We start from the raw sequence: 14,499 nt of genomic DNA, 5'->3' as shown, positions 1-14,499 counted from the left end.
GGCGGACGGAAAACGTGTCCTGCCTGCAAATGGCCACTCTCACGCCGGCATACGATTCCTCCTTGTTCGAGCGCCAAAGCAAGCGTGATACGAAACGCTTTCTGTCGCATCCATCATTGCAAATATCCTCCCCATCAGCCTCCGTCCAAGCATCCCATACGGACGCAGCTTTCGCACGTGCCCCACAATGAAATTAGAAGTAGTGCGCCGTCGAAACGAAAAAGATCCGGCTGCCACACTCCAGGGAGCGTCCTTTTTAAAAAGGCTGGGCCGACTTGTTTTCCCGGAAACGAAGGCTCTCTTTTATAACACTTGACACCGTGCATCTATCGCCGAAACCGCAGAGCGTGTGAGCTAAATGGGAAATGGGGAAATGAGGAAATGATCGCGCTTTTTTTTTTCTCTCCCTTTTTTGGGACCCGAAACCGGCAAACTGAAGCATGCAACCTCCGAAGGGATCTCGCGTGACGGAGGACGAAGTTTGTGGGATGAGGCAAGATGCTAAACGCTTTGGCGCGAGAGAATGAGTTTGTGAAATCCTGGACGAGACCAATCTCCCGCAATGTTTACCCAGTAAGATAACACGGCCGCCTTTGCATTGCAAACCACGCAGATTACAACGAGGCGTCCTTGAAACAAAAATTAGGAAAGAGATCACGTCTCTTATGCGGCCTAATAGCGACTTTTCATTTTGCGTTCAAAACTGATCTTCGATCGCATCCGCTGCTGATTTTATAATAGGTACGAAGAGCTTGCCTAGAGTTTTAGCTACGCGCAGTTCTTGCTTCTACGCTAATGAGACTACGCGCAACAATGCGCCTTTAACGCAGAATACAAAGCGTTAATAAGTTGCCCAGTGCCCTTGCATCACTGTATGCACTTAATTGTTCCACCTGCTGGCACTGGGTGCGTGCGGCATGCTAGCTGATTTGCATGCAGCGTATTCTGCGACTGCATTCTTTGCATGACCGTACTTTCATGCTTATTATATATGTACCTGCTAGAATCTGCGGCAGTGCGTCTCAAACTGTCAGTTTATCTAAAAGTGGATTTGGGGATCCAAGTAAAATGCACGCGCGTGCACATTTAAGCTGCCGAATATTCATGTGAATTGCGTACGTTGAAATGAATATTTGTAAAGCACAAGCGCCACAATTGAATTCTCCCCGAAGGAGGCAATCAGCGATAATTGTATACGCTGCCCTCTCAATATTAGCTAACTGTGTTCACGGTCCATAAATATGCGAAATGCTTTATCTTCCTCAGCTGGTGCTTAGCTGTCTCGAAAACGCCACGCTCCTAAGAGCGAAGTTTTCTACTCGCCTTCTCGTTGCATACACGCACACCCGGAAGTGTGAAGCCATGACAACAATTTCTCTGTTCGCAAACTACGCTAAATTGCGCTACTTGGCAGAGTGCTGGGAACGTTTCCATAACGACAGACTAACGTGGCCCTGCCCTTCGCATCCGGTAAAAGCATCACGGCAAGCAAAGCGGAGCCCGTAATTCAGTTTTTCTCCGACTCGCTGAAGCCCACGTTTCCGAGTCCCAGAGATTCCTTCGACACACGCAGGTATATGTCAACTGCCACCCACTTCTCTCTAAGCCTGGCATGCGTAGGCGTTGCCGTCCGGACACCTTAATGGCGTCCGCGCTTCGGGCGTCGGAAACCCAGTACCTCAACGCGCCAGCGGCGAGGCAGGGAGCAGCTGCCCGTGCTTTCCGACAAGGCCTAGCCCGACTGGCCCTAGCACATACCTTGAAGAGCCGGCGGCCGTTCTCGTCTCTACCTCTCTGAGGTAACCCCCCTCCCATCTCCTTTACTGCGCGCGGCTCTTGTGCGCGCCTACCCGAAGAGCTCTCGTATCGCCGAGCAATTTCCTCAGCGGAAGCCGGCCGGTATTGCTTCGCTCTCCTAGCACCCGCTTTGGCCGGAAATAGGGCCAACATTAGCGCGGTCTACTCATCCCTTGACACACACGAAGCTGCGGCGGGGCTTGGCTTATTTTGCGCCGTGCCCTCTACAGAAAGATCCGTTCGGGAAAGGAAGAAAGGTGGTCCCGACTGAGACCGAAAAAAAAGGGGGGAAAAGACAGGCTGGGATCTAAGGACAGGGCTCCTAAATTAAACGCCGGCAGCGCGAACACAAGGGCGGTGACTGTGGGCCGTCCTTTTGTTGTCGCGAGTGCGCGCGCACTGCTTAACAACCAGGATTCAACAATGCTCCGGCGAGCAACGTCATTATAAAACGGGACAAACTCCTCCGCTGCCTGTCACTCCCTCGTGTTTTGCTTTTCTTTTTCTTTTGTTTCTGGCCTCCTTCGTGCGCAGCTATCGCTAATGATCACTTCTTGTCCGAATAATGAAAGGATGTCGGGTAACAGGGTAGTTTTAATGCTGAAAGTACTTCACGTGACCTATACAGCAGGAACCTTGTTCATCTGTTTTTTATAGCAGGCTATGTTCCATCCATCTGACAAGCTAACTGCGTATAAAGTTAATATAGTTACTTATGTTCATGACCGTAAAACATCAACTGAGAGCAAACAGCTCGAGAAAATTCTCCCCGCGCTAAAACCGAACTACATCATCCGAACCCGTTGGTAGCAAAAAGATCATTGACTAGGAACCCCTTTTAATTTCATGAACAATAATCGGCTGTAAATACCTCACGAGCCCTTCTCACTTACAATTGTGCAAAATCGAACTACCGGCTTGTGCCTTTTGCACTGAAGGAAACGCTGAGCCCGTTTTCTTTTCTTACAAACCCTAACATCTCTTACCAGCTGATTACCACGAAGATCTTTGCACATATTTACTGATTATACGCTTTACACGGGCTGCACTGCTTTTCAACGAATTAAAATTTTGAATAATGGCCACCTTAGGCTTTCGGCGAAGCTTTCGGCGGATACTATTTCAGCACTTTTCGTACGGCAGTTCCATTTCGCACAACTGTAAGTGAGAATAGATCGTAGCAGCACTTAGCCAGTTCTTGCTTAAACAACTGAAGAAGTTGTCAATCAATTATCCCTTTGCTATGGAGAGGTCGTACGATGTGGCGCGCCTTTTGCAGGGAGAGATTTCTGTCTAGTATTTTCGATTTCAGTTGATGTTTGCGCCTGTCCGCGTTGACCTCTCGTCCTTATCTAGTTGTGAGCATTTTGCACCCTTAAATATCAAGAAGCAACTCGCCTAGCAACAAGTTTCATTGAACAATGTAATATAAACTGTATTTTTACACGAAGCGGTGTTTTTTTTTTTTTTTTTTTTTGAAGCGAAGCTTCTATGATGTACCGATTTTCGGTAGCGGTGGCGGCATAGTTCGCGAAAAACCCCTCGCCGATGAGTCTACAGAAATGCGGGCGTACACAAATGAGGCCCTCAAGGGTTCACCACTCACATGCGTATTTGTATGCGCCGTTTCCCAATAATTGCTGATCTCTCAAACGTGGGCTTACAGCGATCAGCCGTTACTAACATGGCAATCTCCTGTTATTTCTAATATGGTCGCTTGTCATTTCACGTTGCCACATTTCACTGTTGCCTTTCATTGTTTCACGCATGACCGTTGTTGTTTGCCTGTAGCAACAGAAGTGTTGCGCTGAAAAGCACGTGGATGAAGGTGCAATTCCCCGGTAAGGAGGAAGAAAAAATTTAAGAGGAAGCATTGCACAATGCGATACAAAGAAAGAAAGAAAGAAAGAAAGAAAGAAAGAAAGAAAGAAAGAAAGAAAGAAAGAAAGAAAGAAAGAAAGAAAGAAAGAAAGAAAGAAAGAAAGAAAGAAAGAAAGAAAGAAGGAAAAATAGTAGGTCACACTCTTATTCAGGTCCCGCTTAAAGTGCTAGATATTGCCAGGAAACCGGACATTTTTCGTCTGGTTTCCTGGATATAGCTAGCATTTAACCAGGATCTGATTAAGAGTGCAGGCACGCGTTCCCCAAGCTTCGCTTGCCCCCATTTCCTGATTCTATTTAGGGCTCCTAATTTTACTTTTTCTTATTATTAACACGAAAGTACTTTATGTCGGGGTCCACCAAGTATATCCGTTACGGATGTGACATTGATAAAATGGACTGCCAACGGGTGAGAAAGGAAAAACCAAGAAAAAAGATCCGCCGCTAGGATTCGAACCCACAACCTTGCGGCCGCAACGGTAAGCGCCAGAAGCTCAACCGACTAAGCTACCTAGGCGGATTCTGGACACTTCACGTACGCGCTTTACATCTATCTAGCACGGTGCTCTCTGTTGACGGTGTAGGTATAGGCGGGGCGGAGCGGGGTGGTGCCGCCGTCTGTGAGAGGTGAAAAGAAGTAATGCGTCACGATCGACACTCACTAGCGCTTACTCCGAGATTGCGCGCGATCTCGGAGGTCATGGTTGAAGAGTCTCGACACCATCGAGGGACACTGGCCACGCTGGCGTCGCCGAGGCACCATAGACGCAGTTACGATCTTTGCCTTTCGCTGCGTGTTAGCGTGCGCCGGTTCATCGGAGTAGTGCAGCTTCCACATGCACCAACGGGATTTCTCCGCCGCCTGCTGCTTCGATTGCGAGAGCACAGACTAACAAAACGGCTACAATACGCGTTGCAGAACGGACACGATTTCGACGGGCGAATGTCGTGCCTTGGTGCAGCGAGACAGAGGTCAGCGAGACGCACGCGTTTGCGGCTCAGGCTACGAACCTCTGCCTCCCGCGTTGCTGAAGCGCAGTGTGGTAGTGTATGCATGAGCATAGGCGTCGGTTACCCATTACTAGAAAGCGCACACCGTGCCCCTTCTCTTCTTAATTGACGACGTCTTGAAGAAGTGCATATCGGGTACCAGAGTTGCACTATGAGCTGGTTGATGTCATATTTACTCGGGATTCACGATTCGATGTGCCCAAATATATGTTCACAACTTCAGTTACCACAACGATTTAATCATGATCATGGGCGTTAGTCGTCGCGATGGAGACATGCCACTATGCGTAAACATAGGTGCATCCACGTCAAACAAGTGCTATAGTTGCCAAATACGAATAGAAATTGTACAAGCTCTCATATATCACTGCACAATAAGCACTACTTCAGTGAAGACACGTTTTACTTTCGTATTATACCGATTCGTATGACAGGGGTATAAGCCATGTTTTTTTTTTTTAATCATGCTCAGCTGCCACTCGTTCTCAGGCTATTGCTGGCAACGCGATATCACCTCTAAGTAAACGCAGGACAGGTAAACTCGTTTGCGCACCGCGCATCGCTTATCAGCCAGCGCCCGAGTATGGCTCAACTGATCAGTGCAATAATCTGTTGCCGGGCGTGTGCGTTGTTGTGTTTTCCCGCCCCCTGTGCTCACGGCTTTCCTTTATAAAGGACTGCAGACCACGCCGCGGGGCCATTATTTTGTACACTTTCTTTCGGCAAGCATGCCGCATTAAAACGTTCGTTCTTCGTTCTCACAGCGTCTTCCTCTCTCGGCTTGGAGCCCGTCTCGGCCAAACGTAACGGCCTCAAGCAATCCCCTTTCAACCAAGACAACTATTAAGGTATAGCCTATTCGTTGTTTTGATAGATTGACGAAGCGCTCCCTCTCTGTGAAAAGCAAGGAGATAAACGAGGTGAGTTGCCCATTCAGTGGGCAGCAAAAGTTAGCGAAATATCGACCGCGTAAAACAGGTCTTATATTTGCTCGGTAATTAGGGGTATTAAGACGCGCGAACAAAATATGAAAGGCAAACTTCGAAGCGGCCTTGTAGATTCGAATCCGCTAGACTGCTAATGGCTTTGCCCAAAACGCATGTTTTCTCAAACCCTTTATCGCGGGCTGTTTTCAGACTTCACTTGTGGTGCTCCAAGTTACGTCGCTCGCGTCACTATTGATAACGTGTCAGCCTAACTTTATTTTGTTAACGTCCAGATACACGGAAAGCGCGCTCCTATATTGCTCCGTTGCTCCACGGCAAACAGCTCGTGTGCTTCAAACGTATTTGACGAGCTCTTTACTACACTAGTCAGTTCAGACAACTATAACCGAAGCAAACTGAATCTAGCAGCGTTCTTTTTTTCCTTAGGCGCGCCTTTGCGAAAGAACATATCGACAGCACGAAAGCACAGTAAGGTCAAAATATGAGTTATGATCTTCCGAGTTCCCTACCTTTAACAAAGTACGCGCCACTAACTTCCTTGCCGTCCCTGTGCTAAAGAAAGTACACTTGGAGGAGGTACGTTATTGGGACCTCCGTTCTGGTTAGGTATCACGTATCATAAACCAAGTCGGTTTGCTAAGCTTGAGGAACCTAAGGTCATAAAAATAAAACAACAGGAACAAAATATAGAAAACAAAAATACGTGAAGGGCTTCTCTGGAGTATTGGAGCCTCGGTCACTTGTGCGGAAGGAGGGAAATTTTTTTTCCTTGGGCATCCGCGATATCCCTATATTCCCTATAGGGCACACGTTGCGTCATCCAACGGACACGTTGGCACCGCAAGTTCACATAGTGGGGAATAAGGGGGAGTGTACATCGGAATCGTTTTAAATAATTCTCGGCCCTTCCTTGTGTCCTTGCCCCATATTTTGCTCTTGTACGCATCTTCAGCGGCTCTGCAACAACGCGCTTCTTTTTTCCCGCCCTAACTTCACCGACCCGGTGTGTAGCGGGGTGCAAGGCAAGTGCAGTGAGGCTCCCACACGCGGCTGAATCATTTAGAGGCGCACACCTTCGGAGAATAAACGGCGCAGGCATTATTAATCATTAACGGTCTGTGGTACAGCCCGGCGCTTTAATCGCGCTGATGGAGGCGCGGTTCCCGATAAGGCAAGGAGTCGGGAAAAGCCTCGCAAGAAAAGGATAAAAGAGAAATAATCCGTTCTTTCTGCCTCCTGGTTTTTCCTTAGGCAAAATTCTCTTCACTCTTCTCTTCTTTTAAGCTACATCTCTAGCTCAGGATCTGCTGGCTTTTTTTTTGCTTCTATCAAGAGCAGCCCTTGGCGTTTGCAGTTCTTTTTTCGTTTTAGCTGTGCGAGTGAGTATGGGAATGGTGCAGAAATAAAATAAAATAAAATGCCCAGGCACCAAACTCGGTAAGAGCCCCGCCTCCAAACGTGAGAAGAGGCCCCAGTACGCAGTCGCTGCTTCCTTTTTTATTATTTGGCCTTGAAACGTACGGAAGCTACAGCCCCGGCGACCTTATTGAGTTACGCTGGGCAGTCGGAGGAGCACGTGTAACGGCACGAAGAATTGCGGCTGAATTACGAGCACGTTCGCTTACGGTATAGTTCTCTTTTTTTTTTTCATTTTTGTCAGTTATATCCGTTCAGATTCCCTCAGGACACAACGGGTGCAGTTATGCCCTGCTTGCTTTTCCTTTTTCGTTCTCTCACGGAATGAAAGAGTTTTTCTTCATCAAGCTTTGTTTATCTAATATATAGTGCAGGGACAGGTTGACGTGAACTGACGCTTCATTTACTACAGTCGTTTCAAAGGCTGACAAGCGTTTTCCAGTAGGAACGTCGCACGTATTATGCAGACATAGCTTAAGCGCCTTGTTAGCTTCCTTAATGTTAAAGAGACCCGTTTAGCACGCATATATATATATATATATATATATATATATATATATATATATATATATATATATATATATATATATATATATACGGCTGCGTTAGTTGAACAGTTATAACATTTCCAGCAATGTCTTTGAAATAAAATACGCAAATAGGTAGTAACATAACCATTTCTCAGCACCGAGCATGAATTCAAATGTGCGCGGTGTTGTTTCGCGCGGTTTACTTCTTTATTTGTCGTGGATTGGAAGCGTTGCGAATAAATGCGGTTCGCTGTCGTGAACTGCACAGACATAATTTAGCGAAGGATTACTGATTACGGAAGGTGGAGTTGATTGATCCCTTACGCTACATAGTATCCCGCTACAAAGCGCGGGTCAGCGTATTTACACTAACAAATGTAGTCTGAAATTTGAGTGGATGCAAAAACATACAAAGGATGAAATGTAAACAGTACTTGAGAAACTTCAAAGTCCCATTCAGAGATCTACAGATGGCAGAGATCCACAGTCGCAAAAGGAGTATAGATGTATTGTTAAAGCATATCTTTTACTGCTGAATTTCATGAGTGCAATTCTTATTGCACTTATGTGCGTCTGTGCGTTCTGCGCATAGTGAATAATAATATGTTCGAGAAGTGTTGGCAGAATAAGAGGAAATGCTACTCCAGCGCACCACTAAACAGCACACTTAACGTCTTCCAGAAAGTAGAAATCACAGCGGCACGACCAGGCTGTCGTAGCGCGGACATTGTTGCGTGATTAGCGACAGTGACAGCTTAATTGTTAAGCTGTTCCTTTGCTAAGATCGAAGATGCGGGTTCGATTCCTCGCCAGGGCGGTCGCATTTCTGTGTAGGCAAAATGCAAGAACGCATGTGTGCATGGATAAACGTGAGTGTTGGAGAACCACACATGGCCTACGTTAATCCGTAGTCTTCCACTACGGCGCGACTCATAATCACTTCGTGGAGTTTTACACAGGAAACCCCCAAATTTTCTGCATCTTTTCACATAGTAGAACGCTTTAGCAAGTTACGGTAATACCGTGCCGCATACGGTACGGCATTACTGTACCTCTCTCCCTTTCACGTTCGTTGTGCTTTAGCCGCTCCCAATTCCAGTGACAGTGCGCCCCTCAAACGACAGGTTTCTAGGTCACCATGCGTAGGCTGAAAGGCAACAGTGAGGCGTTATACATAATAGTAATTAAAAAAAAAACATTTGTGGCGTACCTTCACCGGAATTAGGAGCGGTAAAAGCACAACGAACGAGAAAAGACGAGCGGCACGGTATTACCGCAACTTGCTAAAATGCTCTAGTGTTTCTTAACCAAGAGCTTCATTCGTCAATTCGGAAAGACATGTAGGTGTCACTCACAGAGGACGAGCAGATCGACGGTTCTCTCTAGTGGTGGCTCCCCGGATGCGTCCAGCACAGGGTTGCTGCCTTTGCAGGTGAAGCTGCCCTCGTGGTCGTGGCGCGTCAGCACAACTTCGAGCGTGCTCACGGTCCTGAAAGTGCCGTCGCCCAGAGGCTCGACAGCGGGCTGCGGCTGGTGCGACATGCGCGTCGTCCGGTTGTACCACACCGCTTCTGCCACCGGCCGCGCACCGGATATGACGCAACGGACCTGCAGGGCGGTACCCGCCTTGGCCGGCATGCTCGGGCTCTCCATCTCAATCTCCAAGGGCTTCACTGCACGCAGCGTAAACAGAGGCGCATTGTACGTGAATTACAGAGCACTCACATTGTGGATAAGTACAAGTTTATAAATGCATTTGTCTGTTTTCCCTGCTGAATGCTTTCTAGGAACACACTTGTACAAAACATATGTGTTAATTGGTGTGAATTGTTTTGCATATGTACATGTAATGAAAAAATTCGTGAACACGGTGTGTCACTGGAGTCAATTTTTCGACAAGCGGACTTGCCGCAACGTTAGTTTTAAATGTTGCAGCCTTGAAGAATATAAGTCTGCTGGCCGAAACGTCGGTTACAGTGACACCTCGTGTTCACGAATTTTAACAGGGAAGCTGTTTAAGCCGGCCGTAAAAACTTCGATGTGTACGAATGTGTACAAAAAATTATCATCATCATAAACATGTTTATGTGTCACAGAAATCGGGCAAATCCCACTACTCTCCGCTGGTCCACTAAAAATGAAGATTACAGCATACAGGCGGCAAACACCAATTAAGATTTCTAGGCAGACGTAACCAGTAATTGAGAGGAGCTTTAATAAACCTTCGGGATTAATCCAGTGATACACACAGTGGCCGCACGTTTCAGCTTCGCTGAAGCACCTGCACGAATTTCTTCAGCGGTAAGTACAAGGAAATAATACTAGGGAACGGGAAAGGCAACGGCGGCTGCGAGAAAACGCCGAAGCGCCGCAAACCCTACGCGGACGACGACGTGCCCGTAGATATATGGGAGGTGCGAGCACTCGGTTCTATCGCGAGTTTCTGTCTCTGGAGTTTGGACGTCCGTGTCGTGTCTGTGATTATCTGTGGTTAAACCAGAACCTCTCTGCGCTGAGAAGATACTCAGAAAAAACCTAGCATCACCTAGCTGAAGCCTAGCGACAACCTGCAAGCAACAAGATTAGACTTCAGAAGTGTCCAACTTCACAGTTTTGTGCGACTTAGTGCAATCTTCGCGATCTTTTTTTTCATCTCTTCAAGCTTTCATCTTCCCCTTAACTTCTGCCTTTTATATTTTTTGGGGAAGGGGGGCGGGTATGCACGCTTGCTGCGATATAGTCCACGGCGTCTCGTGACATGTTGTGGGGCTGGCAGGCAGAAGGGGGCGGGGTGGAGTCTATGCAGCGCGTAGCTGTCGGGCCATTAAAGCTATCGCGTGTATAATAATATGTACACATAAAAATAATAAGAAATCACGAGCAACGTTTCACGAAAACGTGACAAGACCGCCAGCGAAACTAAGACTAAGGTTACAGTGATACAGACGCTATGTGGTTAAGCGTAGATGTCAAGATTAAATGATCAGTAGCAGCGCTGAAATCGCAGGAAAAAAAGTTAAGGCGTCACCGACGAATGCATGCACATATTATATGGTCTGACCCGTTGTGTACAAATCGTAATTTGTGCATAGTCGCCCTTTCTTCATTAAATGTTTTTAAATTTCTAGACGCTCGTGAATGAATAAGGTTTATTATTGACTGTATAAAAGTTAATATCAGCGAAATGCTCTCGCGTGTCTGAACACCACTCAAAGTTGATAGGTACGCGAAATATAGTCCTATCAGAAAACTATAGAAAATAAAAAGATTAGAACTACCTAACTAACCTTTTCACGACGGGGAAAATATCATAAAATGGGATCGCATTGTGAAAGCTCCATCCTTCACAATAAATTAGGTTACGGCGCGGGAGGCGTTATCTCGCTCCTGCTAAATGCGGCCACAAATCACATTATGCAGGTCGAGGTATGAAAAAAACGGGGCGTGTTACACGCCAAACCCGCCAGCGAAAGAGCAAGAGATCAGTCAACTTATGTCAGTCGAGCTTATTCGAAAATTCGTCAAAATCTTCGAGCTGCCGCTTTCGTTTAAGTTAACACGATCCCACTATATAGCGCTGAATGTCCAAAATTTTCTTGACGTTTTCCGGCCTTCGCTATGCTTACCATATTCGAGCTTTTGAGAAAGACTACTACACGAAGCTGACTCAGAAAAGCAAACCAAAAGGAACATGTTGTTGCAAAATATAGTACAATGTAGCTTGCCGCTGCCCCAGGTTCTGAGAATAGTATCATGCAAACGACGATGCTGCTCCTTTGAATATCTGTCGTTTCGACGCGAGCTAATTTCCTGTCGAAGTAGACAGAAAAAAAAAGAAAAAGAAAAGAAAAGAAAAGAAAAGAAAAGGAAAAGGGGAAAAGAAGCTCTTTTGTGAGCATGGGAATTCACAGCATTGCATCAGTGCGACAACTAACTCCGAAAGAGGTTTACATTTTAGAATATCTGGTTTTGAGTAGCAAGCAGTCTGCATTAATGTCATCTTGTTAAATCTATACACGGTAAACAGATTAGGATTGATAAAAGATTTTGAAAATGCTAAGTCAGTTACCAAGTTAGTTGGTTGGTTAGCAAGCAAGTTATAAAGTGATTTACTTTAGTTAGTTAGTTAGTTAGTTAGTTAGTTAGTTAGTTAGTTAGTTAGTTAGTTAGTTAGTTAGTTAGTTAGTTAGTTAGTTAGTTAGTTAGTTAGTTTTTTTGTTTGTTTGTTTGTTCGTTTACACTCAAAGAAACACTTCGGTTTTACTGCGAATGAGCGCGAGAAGTAGTTGCAAAAAGTGGCTATACGCTTACCGTGCAGATCGAGCTCGACCCAGCTGCGTATGGGCTGCTCGAGGGCCTCGTTGGTGGCGGTGCACTCGAAGCGCGAGCCGAGGTCCTGTCGGCTGAGAGGCGTCGCGAACGTGGCCGCCACGTCTCCCGCGCCGCGCTCGCCGCGGCTCTCGTCCAAGGTGGCGGACAGCTGCAGGTCGCCCTTGTACCACGCCACCTTGGGGATGGGCTTGCCGCCGAACGTCTTGCACGTCAGGCTGAGCACGTCGCCCTCCTGCAGAGGTCCCACTGTAGCGCCGCTCTCGAGCGTCTGACCTTGCATCTCGATCACCGGCACGCTGGGTTTGGCTGCGAAGTCGAATGGTGGGCACTGGTTGTCAAACGATCGTATTTAATCGAAGCAAGAAATGGACACATACAGAAGCCTTAATGTGACCATCAGTGAATGGTCAAGAGGTGCACTAAGCTCGAGTCACCGCTTCGGCAAGGGGGCTTGTCTTCGCCAGCAATATGATGTTGCCGCTATGCTAGGGATAATCGACAACTACCCGTTTGAAGCACCAAGCAACAAGCTTTTTTAATCTAAGCTTCCCCTTCTGGCAAATCAGCATGGGTTTCCTCGTGGCTTCGTGCTACAAAAGGGTGCTTGTCAATTACTCCTCTGATTACGCTTCCGCTACCTCGTGGGAACTCATTCGTAATATCTTGCCGTTACCTCTTTAAGGAGGTTTAAACAAATTTCTTTCATTTTAACGCGCTTCGATGCCGAGAAGTAGAGGCAAGCAAGTGCCTAACTGTTTCGCAGAATGAATTGTCCGTCTTCACTCTTTCACGAAGAGCGCGGTGAATTATCACTCGACCCATACACCCACTGAAGCAAATCATTGCTGCCAGAGCTTCACTTGAGACTAAGATAGCGCTAGTGGTGAGTCTAGACTGGTAGCACAAGGTCGTATCTTTAACTGGCTATCCGCAAGTATTTAGAGGCAGCTAGATCTGATTTCCTTAGCTTTTTTTTGTCACAAGTCTGTTTATTCACAAATAAAGAGCAGCTGAAGCTGTTTCGAGTATAGGAAATGGCAGCGAATATAACAGTACCAATATTTCCTGGTAAAAAGGATACCTGCATGGTAGTTTCGCAGAAGTGTTTACCACGGTGCTACAGTTTACCACTACAGTGATCTGTCAGACGCGAACTGCGCACCTACACACCAGTGGCTATTCGCTCGTAGCGGTGCCTCATGAAAGTGGTAACAGTAACAGTACGAGTTAATGCTATATTATAGGGAGTGACAAGAAGCGTACGCCATTACGCAAGAAAACTAGCGTTTATATCCGTCAACCAGAACATCATAAGCTACAAAGTTAACTTGGACTACTTTCTTTCAGACACAGGTTTCGAAGTGGCCGTTAAATCACGCTATGCTTGACGTTACCGTTTGTAAGTAGCCCTTGGCTACCTTGCCTTCATGTTTATTCATGGCTTAGGCACTGCGTCGCATTGTCGTCCTTTCACAACGCCAAAAACGTGCAAGCTTGCATAGAAAGAGCGCTCTTTTTTTGTTTTTTCGCTCAGGTGTGAGAGGTATATGTATATTCTTAAGAGTGGCATATATAGGGTAAAACTGGTCTGCTTGGAACTATAGAGCTGCACCCGAGAACGAAGCGCCGCTGCCTGCGAAACGCAAAAACTTAACTGCGCGTGGCAAAAAATATTCCCTTTCTAACGGCACTTCGCGCGTGGCGTTAAAACCAAACTCTCTCTCTCTCTCTCTCGCTCACCCGTCAGCGAGTGTTTGAATGTCGGCGTGATTTCTGGTCACATTCTCGCCTCTCCCATCCCAAAATGCACGCGCAACACACCTTTCGGTGGTTTCGCGCAGCGTAAGCCTAATGGCCGCCAAGCGACGCCGCATTCTTTTCATTATTCTCTCTGATATACGACCACTCGGGGCTCGCGAGAAGCGGCCGAAAATGTGCGCGAAACCAGCGTCCTTTTCAAGAGCAACATGAAGTGAAGCGAGGGACAGCAGACCGCAGAACACATCCATAAAAAGGGATGCCAGCTCTGGATGCAGTCCATTTGTCTTCGAGGCAGCGGTTTATTGGGGGCGCTGGCGCGGCAAGGCTGAGCCGCATGGGAGGCTTTAACGGCAATGCTTTCGCGGAGACGGCTCAGAGAGAATGCGCCTCGGCGTCGCAAAATTTATAAACTCTGTCTATGGGGGAGATGGCGGCGCAGGGATTCATCCTCCTTCTCACTTTTATGTCCCATCCGTGTGCATTGTTTTCCGGCCACTCCGCTGATTCGCTCTAGCAAAAACTTTCGTTCACTGTCACCTCGGCGTCCAGATTAGGACAGTGCCTTCCTGTAAACTGTGATGGTGCGCATGCGCTCGTTTTCTCTCTCTCTCTTCACTCTCTTACCTTCGACTTAACCTCCCCTGTTTTACAGTGTAAGATAGCATACCAGATTTCTTTGTTTTGTTAACACATCTGCCTTTTAGCTCTCCTCTATCTAAACCGCTGCTCAATTGTAACGACGATCATGTCATATGTTTAATGTATTTATCAACGAACCGAAGTCTAACCGCAGTAATTAGTAAGTAATGCGACCTTTCATTCTA

At 46.8% G+C, this 14,499-nt stretch overlaps 1 protein-coding gene across 5 annotated transcripts in view; it reads right to left on the bottom strand.

Annotated features, from left to right (window-relative positions):
- Window positions 1–14,499, bottom strand: part of LOC119393692 (hemicentin-1) — a 234,632-nt gene that overhangs the window by 30,120 nt on the left and 190,013 nt on the right. For all 5 annotated transcript variants that reach the window (XM_049416321.1, XM_049416319.1, XM_049416322.1 and 2 more), the window contains exons 3-4: window positions 11,894–12,220; window positions 8,938–9,255 (exon numbers count right to left, since the gene is read on the bottom strand). In XM_049416321.1, coding sequence (XP_049272278.1) covers window positions 8,938–9,255; window positions 11,894–12,220 — 645 coding nt within the window. The remainder of the gene's footprint in view (window positions 1–8,937; window positions 9,256–11,893; window positions 12,221–14,499) is intronic.

Source organism: Rhipicephalus sanguineus, chromosome 5 (genome assembly GCF_013339695.2).
Source record: "Rhipicephalus sanguineus isolate Rsan-2018 chromosome 5, BIME_Rsan_1.4, whole genome shotgun sequence".
Lineage (NCBI taxonomy): Eukaryota > Metazoa > Arthropoda > Arachnida > Ixodida > Ixodidae > Rhipicephalus > Rhipicephalus sanguineus.
Note: the sequence above shows the minus strand (reverse complement) of the source record. Positions and strands in the feature narration are given on the sequence as shown.